General features: G+C 47.8%; 1 protein-coding gene across 1 annotated transcript; it reads left to right on the forward strand.

The window, feature by feature from the left end:
- Window positions 1-4,420: 4,420 nt before the first annotated feature.
- On the forward strand, window positions 4,421-22,251 carry LOC138351166 (uncharacterized). The gene is made up of 3 exons (XM_069302807.1): window positions 4,421-4,618; window positions 7,898-8,110; window positions 22,141-22,251. The coding sequence occupies exons 1-3, from the start codon at window positions 4,421-4,423 to the stop codon at window positions 22,249-22,251; spliced, it is 522 nt and encodes a 173-aa protein (XP_069158908.1).
- The last annotated feature ends 755 nt before the right edge of the window (window positions 22,252-23,006 follow it).

The raw sequence follows: 23,006 nt of genomic DNA on the forward strand, positions 1-23,006 counted from the left end.
CAGTGGATTTACTAGCGACTGCAGATGAGATAAGATCAGACTTGCGGGAGCAGCTATCTAGTTTTATTCGTATTCTCCTGTTATTAGTACCAGATGATTTGGTACCCACTCTATAAGCTGATTTGATATCATTTTTTTTTGGATCGAATACCTTAACTTATCCTGCAATACCTTGATCACGATGGCAGCACAGTCTTCTCCATCAGTTTCTTGGGGAAAATCACGTGAAGAGATAATTACAGACTCAAGTAGTTTCTGTTGGTCTGTCTCGTCTTGGGTAACAGTGTGTTGTTGTTGTAGGTTGTTCAGATGGTTCTCAAACTGTTGCAATATATCTTCCTGTTTTTTAGTGGTTTCATCTGGATTAAAGTTAGTAACTGTGTTCTTGAGGAGGTTTAATTCTTGTTCGAGGTGGACGACTTTGGTAGATAGTTCTTGATTGTTCTTGAGTAAGTCACCAGCTTCATTCTGCAAAGATAATAATGAGCCTTGCAGGTTCATTATTAAGGCCGACTGCTCTTTGATTACTGTCATTTGATCTTCATGTACTTGAGTTAATAACTTGAGCCAAGGGTTATCAGCAAGGCGCTTGAAATCAGAACAAGGGGCAGCTGCTCGTTTAAGTTGGTCCATATGGCTATATAACAGTTGCATGGCCCGTGTCGGAGACGGCGCTGCGCCCAGCTGAGATTGTTTGTTATTGTTGACGGGGGGAGAGTCGGTACCCCCCACGGCGGCCACCGAGGGGGAGATAGCTGAACTAATCATATTGCTAGCCTGGCTAGTAGGGTTATTCCTGTTTGGTGTGCTTCCTTTCTTAAGGGCCTTACCGGTCTTATTATGCATGGTAGCAGGATAAATGTAGGCAGGAACAGTAGGGAAGACTCGTTGATGAGGCAGCAGTGAACGTCGGGTACAGCTTCCTAGCTCCAGGAAGCAACACTAGTGAGGTCGAAATGAGAAAATACGGGTTGGTCTTGTTGGTTTTTTCAATCACATTTGGGTCACTGTTTACTTAACTGCTTTTGGGTGATGCTACATCATTTGTTGGTAGCCGAGAGGTCAAGGATCAGCTGATAAAAGAGGAGGGAGGGCAGGGTCGACAGGTGTTGTTGACGTTCGTTCGAGGCTTATGACCATCACCACAACCACTATCACCACTATCATCACAATTGGAGCCACTATGGCCATCAGCACCACAACCACTATCTCCAGCTACACACTACCATCAGGGTGGGTAGCTGGAGCTCCAATTGTCCTGATACTGAAAAGAGAAGTTGTAGTGAGTGAACGGGTGCTGGTGAGGGAGCTGTGTAGAGCTCTGAAGGCAGAGGTGGATATTCTGTGGGAGAAGCTACGACACATGAAGGAGCTACGACACATGAAGGAGCTACGACACATGAAGGAGCTACGACACATGAAGGAGCTACGACACATGAAGGAGCTACAACACATGAAGGAGCTACAACACATGAAGGAGCTACGACACATGAAGGAGCTACGACACATGAAGGAGCTACGACACATGAAGGAGCTACGAAAGAAGAAGGAGCTACGACAGATGAAGGAGCTACGACACATGAAGGAGCTACGAAAGAAGGAGCTACGACACATGAAGGAGCTACGACACATGAAGGAGCTACGACATATGAAGGAGCTACGACACATGAAGGAGCTACGACACATGAAGGAGCTACGACACATGAAGGAGCTACGACACATGAAGGAGCTACGAAAGAAGAAGGAGCTACGACACATGAAGGAGCTACGACACATGAAGGAGCTACGACACATGAAGGAGCTACGAAAGAAGGAGCTACGACACATGAAGGAGCTACGACACATGAAGAAGCTACGACACATGAAGGAGCTACGACACATGAAGGAGCTACGACACATGAAGGAGCTACGACACATGAAGGAGCTACGACACATGAAGGAGCTACGACACATGAAGGAGCTACGAAACATGAAGGAGCTACAACACATGAAGGAGCTACGACACATGAAGGAGCTACGAAAGAAGGAGCTACGACACATGAAGGAGCTACGACACATGAAGGAGCTACGACACATGAAGGAGCTACGACACACGAAGGAGCTACAACACATGAAGGAGCTACAACACATGAAGGAGCTACGACACATGAAGGAGCTACGACACATGAAGGAGCTACGACACATGAAGGAGCTACGAAAGAAGAAGGAGCTACGACAGATGAAGGAGCTACGACACATGAAGGAGCTACGAAAGAACTAGCTACGACACATGAAGGAGCTACGACACATGAAGGAGCTACGACACATGAAGGAGCTACGACACATGAAGGAGCTACGAAAGAAGAAGGAGCTACGACACATGAAGGAGCTACGACACATGAAGGAGCTAAGACACATGAAGGAGCTACGAAAGAAGGAGCTACGACACATAAAGGAGCTACGACACATGAAGGAGCTACGACACATGAAGGAGCTACGACACATGAAGGAGCTACAACACATGAAGGAGCTACGACACATGAAGGAGCTACGACACATGAAGGAGCTACGACACATGAAGGAGCTACGACAGATGAAGGAGCTACGACAGATGAAGAAGCTACGACACATGAAGGACCTACGACAAATGAAGGTGCTACGACAGATGAAGGAGCTACGACAGATGAAGGAGCTACGACAGATGAAGGAACTACGACACATGAAGGAGCTACGACACATGAAGGAGCTATGACACATGAAGGAGCTACGAAAGAAGAAGGAGCTACGACACATGAAGGAGCTACGACACATGAAGGAGCTACGACACATGAAGGAGCTACGACACATGAAGGAGCTACGACACATGAAGGAGCTACGACACATGAAGGAGCTACGACACATGAAGGAGCTACGACACATGAAGGAGCTACAACACATGAAGGAGCTACAACACATGAAGGAGCTACGACACATGAAGGAGCTACGACACATGAAGGAGCTACGACACATGAAGGAGCTACGACACATGAAGGAGCTACGACACATGAAGGAGCTACGACACATGAAGGAGCTACGACACATGAAGGAGCTACAACACATGAAGGAGCTACGACACATGAAGGAGCTACGACACATGAAGGAGCAACGACACATGAAGGAGCTACGAAACATGAAGGAGCTACGAAAGAAGAAGGAGCTACGACACATGAAAGAGCGACGAAAGAAGGAGCTACGACACATGAAGGAGCTACGACACATGAAGGAGCTACGACACATGAAGGAGCTACGACACATGAAGGAGCTACGACACATGAAGGAGCTACGACACATGAAGGAGCTACGACATATGAAGGAGCTACGAAAGAAGAAGGAGCTACGACACATGAAGGAGCTACGAAAGAAGGAGCTACGACACATGAAGGAGCTACGACACATGAAGGAGCTACGACACATGAAGGAGCTACGACACATGAAGGAGCTACAACGCATGAAGGAGCTACGACACATGAAGGAGCTACGACACATGAAGGAGCTACGACACATGAAGGAGCTACGACAGATGAAGGAGCTACGACAGATGAAGGAGCTACGACACATGAAGGAGCTACGACACATGAAGGACCTACGACAAATGAAGGTGCTACGACAGATGAAGGAGCTACGACACATGAAGGACCTACGACAAATGAAGGTGCTACGACAGATGAAGGAGCTACGCCAGATGAAGGAGCTACGACAGATGAAGGAACTACGACACATGAAGGAGCTACGACACATGAAGGAGCTACGACACATGAAGGAGCTACGAAAGAAGAAGGAGCTACGACAGATGAAGGAGCTACGAAAGAAGAAGGAGCTACGACAGATGAAGGAGCTACGACACATGAAGGAGCAACGAAAGAAGAAGGAGCTACGACACGTGAAGGAGCTACGAAAGAAGAAGGAGCTACGACACATGAAGGAGCTACGACACATGAAGGAGCTTCGAAAGAAGAAGGAGCTACGACACATGAAGGAGCTACGAAAGAAGAAGGAGCTACGGCAGATGAAGGAGCTAAGACAGATGAAGGAGCTACGACACGTGAAGGAGCTACGACACATGAAGGAGCAACGAAATAAGAAGGAGCTACGACACGTCAAGGAGCTACGACACATGAAGGAGCTACGGCAAATGAAGGAGCTACGACACATGAAGGAGCTTCGAAAGAAGAAGGAGCTACGACACATGAAAGAGCTACGACAGATAAAGGAGCTACGACACATGAAGGAGCTACGAAAGAAGAAGGAGCTACGACAGATGAAGGAGCTACGACACATGAAGGAGCAACGAAAGAAGAAGGAGCTACGACACGTGAAGGAGCTACGACACATGAAGGAGCTACGACACATGAAGGAGCTACGACACATGAAGGAGCTTCGAAAGAAGAAGGAGCTACGACACATGAAGGAGCTACGAAAGAAGAAGGAGCTACGACAGATGAAGGAGCTACGACACGTGAAGGAGCAACGACAGATGAAGGAGCTACGAAAGAAGAAGGAGCTACGACAGATGAAGGAGCTACGAAAGAAGAAGGAGCTACGACAGATGAAGGAGCTACGACACATGAAGGAGCAACGAAAGAAGAAAGAGCTACGACACGTGAAGGAGCTACGAAAGAAGAAGGAGCTACGACAGATGAAGGAGCTACGACACATGAAGGAGCTACGAAAGAAGAAGGAGCTACGACAGATGAAGGAGCTACGACACATGAAGGAGCAACGAAAGAAGAAGGAGCTACGACACGTGAAGGAGCTACGACACATGAAGGAGCTACGACAGATGAAGGAACTACGACAGATGAAGGAACTACGACAGATGAAGGAACTACGAATGATGAAGGAACTACGACAGATGAAGGAACTACGACAGATGAAGGAACTACGACAGATGAAGGAACTACGACAGATGAAGGAGTTACGACAGATGAAGGAGCTACGACAGATGAAGGAACTACGACAGATGAAGGAACTACGACAGATGAAGGAACTACGACAGATGAAGGAACTACGACAGATGAAGGAACTACGACAGATGAAGGAACTACGACAGATGAAGGAGCTACGACAGATGAAGGAACTACGACAGATGAAGGAGCTACGACAGATGAAGGAGCTACGACACATGAAGGAGCTACGACACATGAAGGAACTACGAAAGAAGAAGGAGCTACGACACATGAAGGAGCTACGACACATGAAGGAGCTACGACACATGAAGGAGCTACGACACATGAAGGAGCTACGACACATGAAGGAGCTACGAAAGAAGGAGCTACGACACATGAAGGAGCTACGACACATGAAGAAGCTACGACACATGAAGGAGCTACGACACATGAAGGAGCTACGACACATGAAGGAGCTACGACACATGAAGGAGCTACGACACATGAAGGAGCTACGACACATGAAGGAGCTACGAAACATGAAGGAGCTACAACACATGAAGGAGCTACGACACATGAAGGAGCTACGAAAGAAGGAGCTACGACACATGAAGGAGCTACGACACATGAAGGAGCTACGACACATGAAGGAGCTACGACACACGAAGGAGCTACAACACATGAAGGAGCTACAACACATGAAGGAGCTACGACACATGAAGGAGCTACGACACATGAAGGAGCTACGACACATGAAGGAGCTACGAAAGAAGAAGGAGCTACGACAGATGAAGGAGCTACGACACATGAAGGAGCTACGAAAGAACTAGCTACGACACATGAAGGAGCTACGACACATGAAGGAGCTACGACACATGAAGGAGCTACGACACATGAAGGAGCTACGAAAGAAGAAGGAGCTACGACACATGAAGGAGCTACGACACATGAAGGAGCTAAGACACATGAAGGAGCTACGAAAGAAGGAGCTACGACACATAAAGGAGCTACGACACATGAAGGAGCTACGACACATGAAGGAGCTACGACACATGAAGGAGCTACAACACATGAAGGAGCTACGACACATGAAGGAGCTACGACACATGAAGGAGCTACGACACATGAAGGAGCTACGACAGATGAAGGAGCTACGACAGATGAAGAAGCTACGACACATGAAGGACCTACGACAAATGAAGGTGCTACGACAGATGAAGGAGCTACGACAGATGAAGGAGCTACGACAGATGAAGGAACTACGACACATGAAGGAGCTACGACACATGAAGGAGCTATGACACATGAAGGAGCTACGAAAGAAGAAGGAGCTACGACACATGAAGGAGCTACGACACATGAAGGAGCTACGACACATGAAGGAGCTACGACACATGAAGGAGCTACGACACATGAAGGAGCTACGACACATGAAGGAGCTACGACACATGAAGGAGCTACGACACATGAAGGAGCTACAACACATGAAGGAGCTACAACACATGAAGGAGCTACGACACATGAAGGAGCTACGACACATGAAGGAGCTACGACACATGAAGGAGCTACGACACATGAAGGAGCTACGACACATGAAGGAGCTACGACACATGAAGGAGCTACGACACATGAAGGAGCTACAACACATGAAGGAGCTACGACACATGAAGGAGCTACGACACATGAAGGAGCAACGACACATGAAGGAGCTACGAAACATGAAGGAGCTACGAAAGAAGAAGGAGCTACGACACATGAAAGAGCGACGAAAGAAGGAGCTACGACACATGAAGGAGCTACGACACATGAAGGAGCTACGACACATGAAGGAGCTACGACACATGAAGGAGCTACGACACATGAAGGAGCTACGACACATGAAGGAGCTACGACATATGAAGGAGCTACGAAAGAAGAAGGAGCTACGACACATGAAGGAGCTACGAAAGAAGGAGCTACGACACATGAAGGAGCTACGACACATGAAGGAGCTACGACACATGAAGGAGCTACGACACATGAAGGAGCTACAACGCATGAAGGAGCTACGACACATGAAGGAGCTACGACACATGAAGGAGCTACGACACATGAAGGAGCTACGACAGATGAAGGAGCTACGACAGATGAAGGAGCTACGACACATGAAGGAGCTACGACACATGAAGGACCTACGACAAATGAAGGTGCTACGACAGATGAAGGAGCTACGACACATGAAGGACCTACGACAAATGAAGGTGCTACGACAGATGAAGGAGCTACGCCAGATGAAGGAGCTACGACAGATGAAGGAACTACGACACATGAAGGAGCTACGACACATGAAGGAGCTACGACACATGAAGGAGCTACGAAAGAAGAAGGAGCTACGACAGATGAAGGAGCTACGAAAGAAGAAGGAGCTACGACAGATGAAGGAGCTACGACACATGAAGGAGCAACGAAAGAAGAAGGAGCTACGACACGTGAAGGAGCTACGAAAGAAGAAGGAGCTACGACACATGAAGGAGCTACGACACATGAAGGAGCTTCGAAAGAAGAAGGAGCTACGACACATGAAGGAGCTACGAAAGAAGAAGGAGCTACGGCAGATGAAGGAGCTAAGACAGATGAAGGAGCTAAGACAGATGAAGGAGCTACGACACGTGAAGGAGCTACGACACATGAAGGAGCAACGAAATAAGAAGGAGCTACGACACGTCAAGGAGCTACGACACATGAAGGAGCTACGGCAAATGAAGGAGCTACGACACATGAAGGAGCTTCGAAAGAAGAAGGAGCTACGACACATGAAAGAGCTACGACAGATAAAGGAGCTACGACACATGAAGGAGCTACGAAAGAAGAAGGAGCTACGACAGATGAAGGAGCTACGACACATGAAGGAGCAACGAAAGAAGAAGGAGCTACGACACGTGAAGGAGCTACGACACATGAAGGAGCTACGACACATGAAGGAGCTACGACACATGAAGGAGCTTCGAAAGAAGAAGGAGCTACGACACATGAAGGAGCTACGAAAGAAGAAGGAGCTACGACAGATGAAGGAGCTACGACACGTGAAGGAGCAACGACAGATGAAGGAGCTACGAAAGAAGAAGGAGCTACGACAGATGAAGGAGCTACGAAAGAAGAAGGAGCTACGACAGATGAAGGAGCTACGACACATGAAGGAGCAACGAAAGAAGAAAGAGCTACGACACGTGAAGGAGCTACGAAAGAAGAAGGAGCTACGACAGATGAAGGAGCTACGACACATGAAGGAGCTACGAAAGAAGAAGGAGCTACGACAGATGAAGGAGCTACGACACATGAAGGAGCAACGAAAGAAGAAGGAGCTACGACACGTGAAGGAGCTACGACACATGAAGGAGCTACGACAGATGAAGGAACTACGACAGATGAAGGAACTACGACAGATGAAGGAACTACGAATGATGAAGGAACTACGACAGATGAAGGAACTACGACAGATGAAGGAACTACGACAGATGAAGGAACTACGACAGATGAAGGAGTTACGACAGATGAAGGAGCTACGACAGATGAAGGAACTACGACAGATGAAGGAACTACGACAGATGAAGGAACTACGACAGATGAAGGAACTACGACAGATGAAGGAACTACGACAGATGAAGGAACTACGACAGATGAAGGAGCTACGACAGATGAAGGAACTACGACAGATGAAGGAGCTACGACAGATGAAGGAGCTACGACACATGAAGGAGCTACGACACATGAAGGAACTACGAAAGAAGAAGGAGCTACGACACATGAAGGAGCTACGACACATGAAGGAGCTACGACACATGAAGGAGCTACGACACATGAAGGAGCTACGAAAGAAGGAGCTACGACAGATGAAGGAGCTACGAAAGAAGAAGTCTCCGTGGTGTAGTGGTAAGACACTCGCCTGGCGTTCCGCGAGCGCTATGTCATGGGTTCGTATCCTGGCCGGGGAGGATTTACTGGGCGCAATTCCTTAACTGTAGCCTCTGTTTAACGCAACAGTAAAATGTGTACTTGGATGAAAAAACGATTCTTCGCGGCAGGGGATCGTATTCCAGGGACCATAGGATTAAGGACTTGCCCGAAACGCTACGCGTACTAGTGGCTGTACAAGAATGTAACAACTCTTCTATATATCTCAAAAAAAAAAAAAAAAAAAAAAAAAAAAAAAAAAAAAAAAGGAGCTACGACAGATGAAGGAGCTACGACACATGAAGGAGCAACGAAAGAAGAAGGAGCTACGACACATGAAGGAGCTACGACACATGAAGGAGCTACGACACATGAAGAAGCTACGAAAGAAGAAGGAGCTACGACACATGAAGGAGCAACGAAAGAAGAAGGAGCTACGACACGTGAAGGAGCTACGAAAGAAGAAGGAGCTACGACACATGAAGGAGCTACGACACATGAAGGAGCTACGACACATGAAGGAGCTTCGAAAGAAGAAGGAGCTACGACACATGAAGGAGCTACGAAAGAAGAAGGAGCTACGACAGATGAAGGAGCTACGACAGATGAATAGCTACGACACGTGAAGGAGCTACGACACATGAAAGAGCTACGACAGATGAAGGAGCTACGACACATGAAGGAGCTACGAAAGAAGAAGGAGCTACGACAGATGAAGGAGCTACGACACATGAAGGAGCAACGAAAGAAGAAGGAGCTACGACACGTGAAGGAGCTACGACACATGAAGGAGCTACGACACATGAAGGAGCTACGACACATGAAGGAGCTTCGAAAGAAGAAGGAGCTACGACACATGAAGGAGCTACGAAAGAAGAAGGAGCTACGACAGATGAAGGAGCTACGACAGATGAAGGAGCTACGACACGTGAAGGAGCTATGACAGATGAAGGAGCTACGACAGATGAAGGAGCTACGATACATGAAGGAGCTACGAAAGAAGAAGGAGCTACGACAGATGAAGGAGCTACGACACATGAAGGAGCAACGAAAGAAGAAGGAGCTACGACACGTGTAGGAGCTACGACACATGAAGGAGCTACGAAAGAAGAAGGAGCTACGACACATGAAGGAGCTACGACAGATGAAGGAGCTACGAAAGAAGAAGGAGCTACGACACATGAAGGAGCTACGAAAGAAGAAGGAGCTACGACACATGAAGGAGCTACGACACATGAAGGAGCTACGAAAGAAGAAGGAGCTACGACACATGAAGGAGCTACGACAGATGAAGGAGCTACGAAAGAAGAAGGAGCTACGACACATGAAGGAGCTACGAAAGAAGAATGAGCTACGACACATGAAGGAGCTACGACACATGAAGGAGCTACGAAAGAAAAAGGAGCTACGACACATGAAGGAGCTACGACACATGAAGGAGCTACGACAGATGAAGGAGCTACGACAGATGAAGGAACTACGACAGATGAAGGAACTACGACAGATGAAGGAACTTCGACAGATGAAGGAACTACGACAGATGAAGGAACTACGACAGATGAAGGAACTACGACAGATGAAGGAACTACGACAGATGAAGGAACTACGACAGATGAAGGAACTACGACAGATGAAGGAACTACGACAGATGAAGGAACTATGACAGATGAAGGAACTACGACAGATGAAGGAGCTACGACAGATGAAGGAGCTACGACACATGAAGGAGCTACGACACATGAAGGAGCTACGACACATGAAGGAGCTACGACACATGAAGGAGCTATGACACATGAAGGAGCTACGAAAGAAGGAGCTACGACACATGAAGGAGCTACGACACATGAAGGAGCTACGACACATGAAGGAGCTACGAAAGAAGGAGCTACGACACATGAAGGAGCTACGACACATGAAGAAGCTACGACACATGAAGGAGCTACGACACATGAAGGAGCTACGACACATGAAGGAGCTACGACACATGAAGGAGCTACGACACATGAAGGAGCTACGACACATGAAGGAGCTACGAAACATGAAGGAGCTACAACACATGAAGGAGCTACGACACATGAAGGAGCTACGACACATGAAGGACCTACGACACATGAAGGAGCTACGACACATGAAGGAGCTACGACACATGAAGGAGCTACGACACAAGAAGGAGCTACAACACATGAAGGAGCTACAACACATGAAGGAGCAACGACACATGAAGGAGCTACGACACATGAAGGAGCTACGACACATGAAGGAGCTACGAAAGAAGAAGGAGCTACGACAGATGAAGGAGCTACGACACATGAAGGAGCTACGAAAGAACTAGCTACGACACATGAAGGAGCTACGACACATGAAGGAGCTACGACACATGAAGGAGCTACGACACATGAAGGAGCTACGAAAGAAGAAGGAGCTACGACACATGAAGGAGCTACGACACATGACGGAGCTACGACACATGAAGGAGCTACGACACATGAAGGAGCTACGAAAGAAGGAGCTACGACACATGAAGGAGCTACGACACACGAAGGAGCTACGACACATGAAGGAGCTACGACACATGAAGGAGCTACAACACATGAAGGAGCTACGACACATGAAGGAGCTACGACACATGAAGGAGCTACGACACATGAAGGAGCTACGACAGATGAAGGAGCTACGACAGATGAAGGAGCTACGACACATGAAGGAGCTACGACAGATGAAGGAGCTACGACAGATGAAGGAGCTACGACACATGAAGGACCTACGACAAATGAAGGTGCTACGACAGATGAAGGAACTACGACAGATGAAGGAGCTACGACAGATGACGGAACTACGACACATGAAGGAGCTACGACACATGAAGGAGCTACGACACATGAAGGAGCTACGAAAGAAGAAGGAGCTACGACACATGAAGGAGCTACGACACATGAAGGAGCTACGACACATGAAGGAGCTACGACACATGAAGGAGCTACGAAAGAAGGAGCTACGACACATGAAGGAGCTACGACACATGAAGGAGCTACGACACATGAAGGAGCTACGACACATGAAGGAGCTACAACACATGAAGGAGCTATGACACATGAAGGAGCTACGACATATGAAGGAGCTACGACACATGAAGGAGCTACGACAGATGAAGGAGCTACGACAGATGAAGGAGCTACGACACATGAAGGAGCTACGACAGATGAAGGAGCTACGACAGATGAAGGAGCTACGACACATGAAGGAGCTACGACACATGAAGGACCTACGACAAATGAAGGTGCTACGACAGATGAAGGAGCTACGACAGATGAAGGAGCTACGACAGATGAAGGAACTACGACACATGAAGGAGCTACGACACATGAAGGAGCTACGACACACGAAGGAGCTACGAATGAAGAAGGAGCTACGACACATGAAGGAGCTACGACAGATGAAGGAGCTACGACACATGAAGGAGCTACGACACATGAAGGAGCTACGACACATGAAGGAGCTACGACACATGAAGGAGCTACGACACATGAAGGAGCTACAACACATGAAGGAGCTACGACACATGAAGGAGCTACGACACATGAAGGAGCTATGACACATGAAGGAGCTACGACACATGAAGGAGCTACGACACATGAAGGAGCTACGACACATGAAGGAGCTACGACACATGAAGGAGCTACAACACATGAAGGAGCTACGACACATGAAGGAGCTACGACACATGAAGGAGCTACGACACATGAAGGAGCTACGAAAGAAGAAGGAGCTACGACAGATGAAGGAGCTACGACACATGAAGGAGCTACGAAAGAAGGAGCTACGACACATGAAGGAGCTACGACACATGAAGGAGCTACGACACATGAAGGAGCTGCGACACATGAAGGAGCTACGACACATGAAGGAGCTACGAAAGAAGAAGGAGCTACGACACATGAAGGAGCTACGACACATGAAGGAGCTACGACACATGAAGGAGCTACGACACATGAAGGAGCTACGACACATGAAGGAGCTACGAAAGAAGGAGCTACGACACATGAAGGAGCTACGACACATGAAGGAGCTACGACACATGAAGGAGCTACAACACATGAAGGAGCTACGACACATGAAGGAGCTACGACACATGAAGGAGCTACGACACATGAAGGAGCTACGACAGATGAAGGAGCTACGACATATGAAGGAGCTACGACACATGTAGGAGCTACGACACATGAAGGACCTACGACAAATGAAGGTGCTACGACAGATGAAGGTGCTACGACAGATGAAGGAGCTACGCCAGATGAAGGAGTACGACACATGAAGGAGCTACGACACATGAAGGAGCTACGACACATGAAGGAGCTACGAAAGAAGAAGGAGCTACGACACATGAAGGAGCTACGACACATGAAGGAGCTACGACACATGAAGGAGCTACGACACATGAAGGAGCTACGAAACATGAAGGAGCTACAACACATGAAGGAGCTACGACACATGAAGGAGCTACGACACATGAAGGACCTACGACACATGAAGGAGCTACGACACATAAAGGAGCTACGACACATGAAGGAGCTACGACACAAGAAGGAGCTACAACACATGAAGGAGCTACAACACATGAAGGAGCTACGACACATGAAGGAGCTACGACACATGAAGGAGCTACGACACATGAAGGAGCTACGACACATGAAGGAGCTACGACACATGAAGGAGCTACGACACATGAAGGAGCTACGACACATGAAGGAGCTACGAAAGAAGGAGCTACGACAGATGAAGGAGCTACGAAAGAAGAAGTCTCCGTGGTGTAGTGGTAAGACACTCGCCTGGCGTTCCGCGAGCGCTATGTCATGGGTTCGTATCCTGGCCGGGGAGGATTTACTGGGCGCAATTCCTTAACTGTAGCCTCTGTTTAACGCAACAGTAAAATGTGTACTTGGATGAAAAAACGATTCTTCGCGGCAGGGGATCGTATTCCAGGGACCATAGGATTAAGGACTTGCCCGAAACGCTACGCGTACTAGTGGCTGTACAAGAATGTAACAACTCTTCTATATATCTCAAAAAAAAAAAAAAAAAAAAAAAAAAAAAAAAAAAAAAAAAAAAAAAAAAAGGAGCTACGACAGATGAAGGAGCTACGACACATGAAGGAGCAACGAAAGAAGAAGGAGCTACGACACATGAAGGAGCTACGACACATGAAGGAGCTACGACACATGAAGAAGCTACGAAAGAAGAAGGAGCTACGACACATGAAGGAGCAACGAAAGAAGAAGGAGCTACGACACATGAAGGAGCTACGACACATGAAGGAGCTACGACACATGAAGGAGCTTCGAAAGAAGAAGGAGCTACGACACATGAAGGAGCTACGAAAGAAGAAGGAGCTACGACAGATGAAGGAGCTACGACAGATGAATAGCTACGACACGTGAAGGAGCTACGACACATGAAAGAGCTACGACAGATGAAGGAGCTACGACACATGAAGGAGCTACGAAAGAAGAAGGAGCTACGACAGATGAAGGAGCTACGACACATGAAGGAGCAACGAAAGAAGAAGGAGCTACGACACGTGAAGGAGCTACGACACATGAAGGAGCTACGACACATGAAGGAGCTACGACACATGAAGGAGCTTCGAAAGAAGAAGGAGCTACGACACATGAAGGAGCTACGAAAGAAGAAGGAGCTACGACAGATGAAGGAGCTACAACAGATGAAGGAGCTACGACACGTGAAGGAGCTATGACAGATGAAGGAGCTACGACAGATGAAGGAGCTACGATACATGAAGGAGCTACGAAAGAAGAAGGAGCTACGACAGATGAAGGAGCTACGACACATGAAGGAGCAACGAAAGAAGAAGGAGCTACGACACGTGTAGGAGCTACGACACATGAAGGAGCTACGAAAGAAGAAGGAGCTACGACACATGAAGGAGCTACGACAGATGAAGGAGCTACGAAAGAAGAAGGAGCTACGACACATGAAGGAGCTACGAAAGAAGAAGGAGCTACGACACATGAAGGAGCTACGACACATGAAGGAGCTACGAAAGAAGAAGGAGCTACGACACATGAAGGAGCTACGACAGATGAAGGAGCTACGAAAGAAGAAGGAGCTACGACACATGAAGGAGCTACGAAAGAAGAATGAGCTACGACACATGAAGGAGCTACGACACATGAAGGAGCTACGAAAGAAAAAGGAGCTACGACACATGAAGGAGCTACGACACATGAAGGAGCTACGACAGATGAAGGAGCTACGACAGATGAAGGAACTACGACAGATGAAGGAACTACGACAGATGAAGGAACTTCGACAGATGAAGGAACTACGACAGATGAAGGAACTACGACAGATGAAGGAACTACGACAGATGAAGGAACTACGACAGATGAAGGAACTACGACAGATGAAGGAACTACGACAGATGAAGGAACTACGACAGATGAAGGAACTATGACAGATGAAGGAACTACGACAGATGAAGGAGCTACGACAGATGAAGGAGCTACGACACATGAAGGAGCTACGACACATGAAGGAGCTACGACACATGAAGGAGCTACGACACATGAAGGAGCTATGACACATGAAGGAGCTACGAAAGAAGGAGATACGACACATGAAGGAGCTACGACACATGAAGGAGCTACGACACATGAAGGAGCTACGAAAGAAGGAGCTACGACACATGAAGGAGCTACGACACATGAAGAAGCTACGACACATGAAGGAGCTACGACACATGAAGGAGCTACGACACATGAAGGAGCTACGACACATGAAGGAGCTACGACACATGAAGGAGCTACGAAACATGAAGGAGCTACAACACATGAAGGAGCTACGACACATGAAGGAGCTACGACACATGAAGGACCTACGACACATGAAGGAGCTACGACACATGAAGGAGCTACGACACATGAAGGAGCTACGACACAAGAAGGAGCTACAACACATGAAGGAGCTACAACACATGAAGGAGCTACGACACATGAAGGAGCTACGACACATGAAGGAGCTACGACACATGAAGGAGCTACGAAAGAAGAAGGAGCTACGACAGATGAAGGAGCTACGACACATGAAGGAGCTACGAAAGAACTAGCTACGACACATGAAGGAGCTACGACACATGAAGGAGCTACGACACATGAAGGAGCTACGACACATGAAGGAGCTACGAAAGAAGAAGGAGCTACGACACATGAAGGAGCTACGACACATGACGGAGCTACGACACATGAAGGAGCTACGACACATGAAGGAGCTACGAAAGAAGGAGCTACGACACATGAAGGAGCTACGACACACGAAGGAGCTACGACACATGAAGGAGCTACGACACATGAAGGAGCTACAACACATGAAGGAGCTACGACACATGAAGGAGCTACGACACATGAAGGAGCTACGACACATGAAGGAGCTACGACAGATGAAGGAGCTACGACAGATGAAGGAGCTACGACACATGAAGGACCTACGACAAATGAAGGTGCTACGACAGATGAAGGAACTACGACAGATGAAGGAGCTACGACAGATGACGGAACTACGACACATGAAGGAGCTACGACACATGAAGGAGCTACGACACATGAAGGAGCTACGAAAGAAGAAGGAGCTACGACACATGAAGGAGCTACGACACATGAAGGAGCTACGACACATGAAGGAGCTACGACACATGAAGGAGCTACGAAAGAAGGAGCTACGACACATGAAGGAGCTACGACACATGAAGGAGCTACGACACATGAAGGAGCTACGACACATGAAGGAGCTACAACACATGAAGGAGCTATGACACATGAAGGAGCTACGACATATGAAGGAGCTACGACACATGAAGGAGCTACGACACATGAAGGAGCTACGACACATGAAGGAGCTACGACACATGAAGGAGCTACGACACATGAAGGAGCTACAACACATGAAGGAGCTACGACACATGAAGGAGCTACGACACATGAAGGAGCTACGACACATGAAGGAGCTACGACACATGAAGGAGCTACGACACATGAAGGAGCTACGACACATGAAGGAGCTACGACACATGAAGGAGCTACGACACATGAAGGAGCTACAACACATGAAGGAGCTACGACACATGAAGGAGCTACGACACATAAAGGAGCTACGACACATGAAGGAGCTACGAAAGAAGAAGGAGCTACGACAGATGAAGGAGCTACGACACATGAAGGAGCTACGAAAGAAGGAGCTACGAAAGAAGGAGCTACGACACATGAAGGAGCTACGACACATGAAGGAGCTACGACACATGAAGGAGCTACGACACATGAAGGAGCTGCGACACATGAAGGAGCTACGACACATGAAGGAGCTACGAAAGAAGAAGGAGCTACGACACATGAAGGAGCTACGACACATGAAGGAGCTACGACACATGAAGGAGCTACGACACATGAAGGAGCTACGACACATGAAGGAGCTACGACACATGAAGGAGCTACGAAAGAAGGAGCTACGACACATGAAGGAGCTACGACACATGAAGGAGCTACGACACATGAAGGAGCTACGACACATGAAGGAGCTACAACACATGAAGGAGCTACGACACATGAAGGAGCTACGACACATGAAGGAGCTACGACACATGAAGGAGCTACGACAGATGAAGGAGCTACGACAGATGAAGGAGCTACGACACATGTAGGAGTTACGACACATGAAGGACCTACGACAAATGAAGGTGCTACGACAGATGAAGGAGCTACGACACATGAAGGACCTACGACAAATGAAGGTGCTACGACAGATGAAGGAGCTACGCCAGATGAAGGAGCTACGACACATGAAGGAGCTACGACACATGAAGGAGCTACGAGACATGAAGGAGCTACGAAAGAAGAAGGAGCTACGACACATGAAGGAGCTACGACACATGAAGGAGCTACGACACATGAAGGAGCTACGACACATGAAGGAGCTACGAAAGAAGGAGCTACGACAGATGAAGGAGCTACGAAAGAAGAAGGAGCTACGACAGATGAAGGAGCTACGAAAGAAGAAGGAGCTACGACAGATGAAGGAGCTACGACACATGAAGGAGCAACGAAAGAAGAAGGAGCTACGACACGTGAAGGAGCTACGAAAGAAGAAGGAGCTACGACACATGAAGGAGCTACGACACATGAAGGAGCTTCGAAAGAAGAAGGAGCTACGACACATGAAGGAGCTACGAAAGAAGAAGGAGCTACGGCAGATGAAGGAGCTACGACAGATGAAGGAGCTACGACACGTGAAGGAGCTACGACACATGAAAGAGCTACGACAGATGAAGGAGCTACGACACATGAAGGAGCTACGACACATGAAGGAGCTACGAAAGAAGAAGGAGCTACGACACATGAAGGAGCTACGACACATGAAGGAGCTACGACACATGAAGGAGCTACGACACATGAAGGAGCTACGACACATGAAGGAGCTACGAAAGAAGGAGCTACGACAGATGAAGGAGCTACGAAAGAAGAAGGAGCTACGACAGATGAAGGAGCTACGAAAGAAGAAGTCCCCGTGGTGTAGTGGTAAGACACTCGCCTGGCGTTCCGCGAGCGCTATGTCATGGGTTCGTATCCTGGCCGGGGAGGATTTACTGGGCGCAATTCCTTAACTGTAGCCTCTGTTTAACGCAACAGTAAAATGTGTACTTGGATGAAAAAACGATTCTTCGCGGCAGGGGATCGTATTCCAGGGACCATAGGATTAAGGACTTGCCCGAAACGCTACGCGTACTAGTGGCTCTACAAGAATGTAACAACTCTTGTATATATCTCAAAAAAAAAAAAAAAAAAAAAAAAAAAAAGGAGCTACGACAGATGAAGGAGCTACGACACATGAAGGAGCAACGAAAGAAGAAGGAGCTACGACACATGAAGGAGCTACGACACATGAAGGAGCTACGAAAGAAGAAGGAGCTACGACACATGAAGGAGCTACGAAAGAAGAAGGAGCTACGACAGATGAAGGAGCTACGACAGATGAAGGAGCTACGACACGTGAAGGAGCTACGACATATGAAAGAGCTACGACAGATGAAAGAGCTACGACACATGAAGGAGCTACGAAAGAAGAAGGAGCTACGACACATGAAGGAGCAACGAAAGAAGAAGGAGCTACGACACGTGAAGGAGCTACGAAAGAAGAACGAGCTACGACACATGAAGGAGCTACGACACATGAAGGAGCTACGACACATGAAGGAGCTTCGAAAGAAGAAGGAGCTATGACACATGAAGGAGCTACGAAAGAAGAAGGAGCTACGACAGATGAAGGAGCTACGACAGATGAAGGAGCTACGACACGTGAAGGAGCTACGACACATGAAAGAGCTACGACAGATGAAGGAGCTACGACACATGAAGGAGCAACGAAAGAAGAAGAAGCTACGACACGTGAAGGAGCTACGACACATGAAGGAGCTACGACACATGAAGGAGCTACGACACATGAAGGAGCTTCGAAAGAAGAAGGAGCTACGACACATGAAGGAGCTACGACACATGAAGGAGCTACGAAAGAAGAAGGAGCTACGACAGATGAAGGAGCTACGACAGATGAAGGAGCTACGACACGTGAAGGAGCTACGACAGATGAAGGAGCTACGACAGATGAAGGAGCTACGACACATGAAGGAGCTACGAAAGAAGAAGGAGCTACGACAGATGAAGGAGCTACGACACATGAAGGAGCTACGAAAGAAGAAGGAGCTACGACACATGAAGGAGCTACGACAGATGAAGGAGCTACGAAAGAAGAAGGAGCTACGCCACATGAAGGAGCTACGAAAGAAGAAGGAGCTACGACACATGAAGGAGCTACGACACATGAAGGAGCTACGAAAGAAGAAGGAGCTACGACACATGAAGGAGCTACGAAAGAAGAAAGAGCTACGACACATGAAGGAGCTACGACACATGAAGGAGCTACGAAAGAAGAAGGAGCTACGACACATGAAGGAGCTATGACAGATGAAGGAACTACGACAGATGAAGGAGCTACGACAGATGAAGGAACTACGACAGATGAAGGAGCTACGACAGATGAAGGAGCTACGACAGATGAAGGAGCTACGACACATGAAGGAGCTACGAAAGAAGAAGGAGCTACGACACATGAAGGAGCTACGACACATGAAGGAGCTACGAAAGAAGGAGCTACGACAGATGAAGGAGCTACGAAAGAAGAAGGAGCTACGACAGATGAAGGAGCTACGAAAGAAGAAGGAGCTACGACAGATGAAGGAACTACGACAGATGAAGGAGCTACGACAGATGAAGGAGCTACGACAGATGAAGGAGCTACGACACATGAAGGAGCTACGAAAGTAGGAGCTTCGACAGATGAAGGAGCTACGACAGATGAAGGAGCTACGACAGATGAAAGAGCTACGACAGATGAAGGAGCTACGACACATGAAGGAGCTACGAAAGTAGGAGCTTCGACACATGAAGGAGCTACGACAGATGAAGGAGCTATGACAGATGAAGGAGCTACGACAGATGAAGGAGCTACGACAGATGAAGGAGCTACGACAGATGAAGGAACTACGACAGATGAAGGAGCTACAACAGATGAAGGAGCTACGACAGATGAAGGAACTACGACAGATGAAGGAATTACGACAGATGAAGGAACTACGACAGATGAAGGAACTACGACAGATGAAGGAACTACGACAGATGAAGGAACTACGACAGATGAAGGAACTACGACAGATGAAGGAACTACGACAGATGAAGGAACTACGACAGATGAAGGAACTACGACAGATGAAGGAGCTACGACAGATGAAGGAGCTATGACACATGAAGGAGCTACGACACATGAAGGAGCTACGAAAGAAGAAGGAGCTACGACACATGAAAGAGCTACGAAAGAAGGAGCTACGACAGATGAAGGAGCTACGAAAGAAGAAGGAGCTACGACAGATGAAGGAGCTATGAAAGAAGAAGGAGCTACGACAGATGAAGGAGCTACGACACATGAAGGAGCAACGAAAGAAGAAGGAGCTACGACACGTGAAGGAGCTACGAAAGAAGAAGGAGCTACGACACATGAAGGAGCTACGACACATGAAGGAGCTACGACACATGAAGGAGCTACGAAAGAAGAAGGAGCTACGACACATGAAGGAGCTACGAAAGAAGAAGGAGCTACGACAGATGAAGGAGCTACGACAGATGAAGGAGCTACGACACGTGAAGGAGCTACGACACATGAAAGAGCTACGGCAGATGAAGGAGCTACGACACATGAAGGAGCTACGAAAGAAGAAGGAGCTACGACAGATGAAGGAGCTACGACAGATGAAGGAGCTACGACACATGAAGGAGCTACGAAAGAAGAAGGAGCTACGACAGATGAAGGAGCTACGACACATGAAGGAGCAACGGAAGAAGAAGGAGCTACGACACGTGAAGCAGCTACGACACATGAAGGAGCTACGAAAGAAGAAGGAGCTACGACACATGAAGGAGCTACGACACATGAAGGAGCTACGAAAGAAGAAGGAGCAACGACACATGAAGGAGCTACGAAAGAAGAAGGAGCTCCTTCGAAGGAGCTACGACACATGAAGGAGCTACACATGAAGGAGCTACGACACATGAAGGAGCTACGAAAGAAGAAGGAGCTACGACACATGAAGGAGCTACGACACATGAAGGAGCTACGAAAGAAGAAGGAGCTACGACACATGAAGGAGCTATAACAGATGAAGGAGCTACGACAGATGAAGGAACTACGACAGATGAAGGAGCTACGACAGATGAAGGAGCTACGACAGATGAAGGAACTACGACAGATGAAGGAACTACGACAGATGAAGGAACTACGACAGATGAAGGAACTACGACAGATGAAGGAACTACGACAGATGAAGGAACTACGACAGATGAAGGAGCTTATACAGATGAAGGAGCTACGACACATGAAGGAGCTACGAAAGTAGGAGCTTCGACAGATGAAGGAGCTACGACAGATGAAGGAGCTATGACAGATGAAGGAGCTACGACAGATGAAGGAGCTACGACAGATGAAGGAGCTACGACAGATGAAGGAGCTACGACAGATGAAGGAGCTACGACAGATGAAGGAACTACGACAGATGAAGGAACTACGACAGATGAAGGAACTACGACAGATGAAGGAACTACGACAGAAGAAGGAACTACGACAGATGAAGGAACTACGACAGATGAAGGAACTACGACAGATGAAGGAACTACGACAGATGAAGGAACTACGACAGATGAAGGAACTACGACAGATGAAGGAGTTACGACAGATGAAGGAACTACGACAGATGAAGGAACTACGAAAGAAGAAAGAGCTACGACACATGAAGGAGCTACGAAAGTAGGAGCTTCGACAGATGAAGGAGCTACGACAGATGAAGGAGCTACGACAGATGAAGGAGCTACGACAGATGAAGGAACTACGACAGATGAAGAACTACGACAGATGAAGGAACTACGACAGATGAAGGAGCTACGACAGATGAAGGAGCTACGACAGATGAAGGAGTTACGACAGATGAAGGAGCTACGACACATGAAGGAGCTACGAAAGAAGAAGGAGCTACGACAGATGAAGGAGCTACGACACATGAAGGAGCAACGGAAGAAGAAGGAGCTACGACACGTGAAGCAGCTACGACACATGAAGGAGCTACGAAAGAAGAAGGAGCTACGACACATGAAGGAGCTACGACACATGAAGGAGCTACGAAAGAAGAAGGAGCAACGACACATGAAGGAGCTACGAAAGAAGAAGGAGCTCCTTCGAAGGAGCTACGACACATGAAGGAGCTACACATGAAGGAGCTACGACACATGAAGGAGCTACGAAAGAAGAAGGAGCTACGACACATGAAGGAGCTACGACACATGAAGGAGCTACGAAAGAAGAAGGAGCTACGACACATGAAGGAGCTATAACAGATGAAGGAGCTACGACAGATGAAGGAACTACGACAGATGAAGGAGCTACGACAGATGAAGGAGCTACGACAGATGAAGGAACTACGACAGATGAAGGAACTACGACAGATGAAGGAACTACGACAGATGAAGGAACTACGACAGATGAAGGAACTACGACAGATGAAGGAACTAC

Source organism: Procambarus clarkii, chromosome 5 (assembly GCF_040958095.1).
Source record: "Procambarus clarkii isolate CNS0578487 chromosome 5, FALCON_Pclarkii_2.0, whole genome shotgun sequence".
Taxonomy (NCBI): Eukaryota; Metazoa; Arthropoda; class Malacostraca; order Decapoda; family Cambaridae; genus Procambarus; species Procambarus clarkii.

What these genes read in the sequence shown, in the direction of transcription:
- LOC138351166 (XM_069302807.1), top strand. Translation starts at nt 4,421, where the DNA reads ATGAAGGAGCTACGAAAGAAGAAGGAGCTACGACAGATGAAGGAGCTA. An exon ending in AGAAGAAAGAGCTACGACAC is followed by an intron (nt 4,619 to 7,897) that starts GTGAAGGAGCTA and finishes CTTCGAAAGAAG; the next exon opens with AAGGAGCTACGACACATGAA. An exon ending in AGAAGAAAGAGCTACGACAC is followed by an intron (nt 8,111 to 22,140) that starts GTGAAGGAGCTA and finishes GAACTACGACAG; the next exon opens with ATGAAGGAACTACGACAGAT.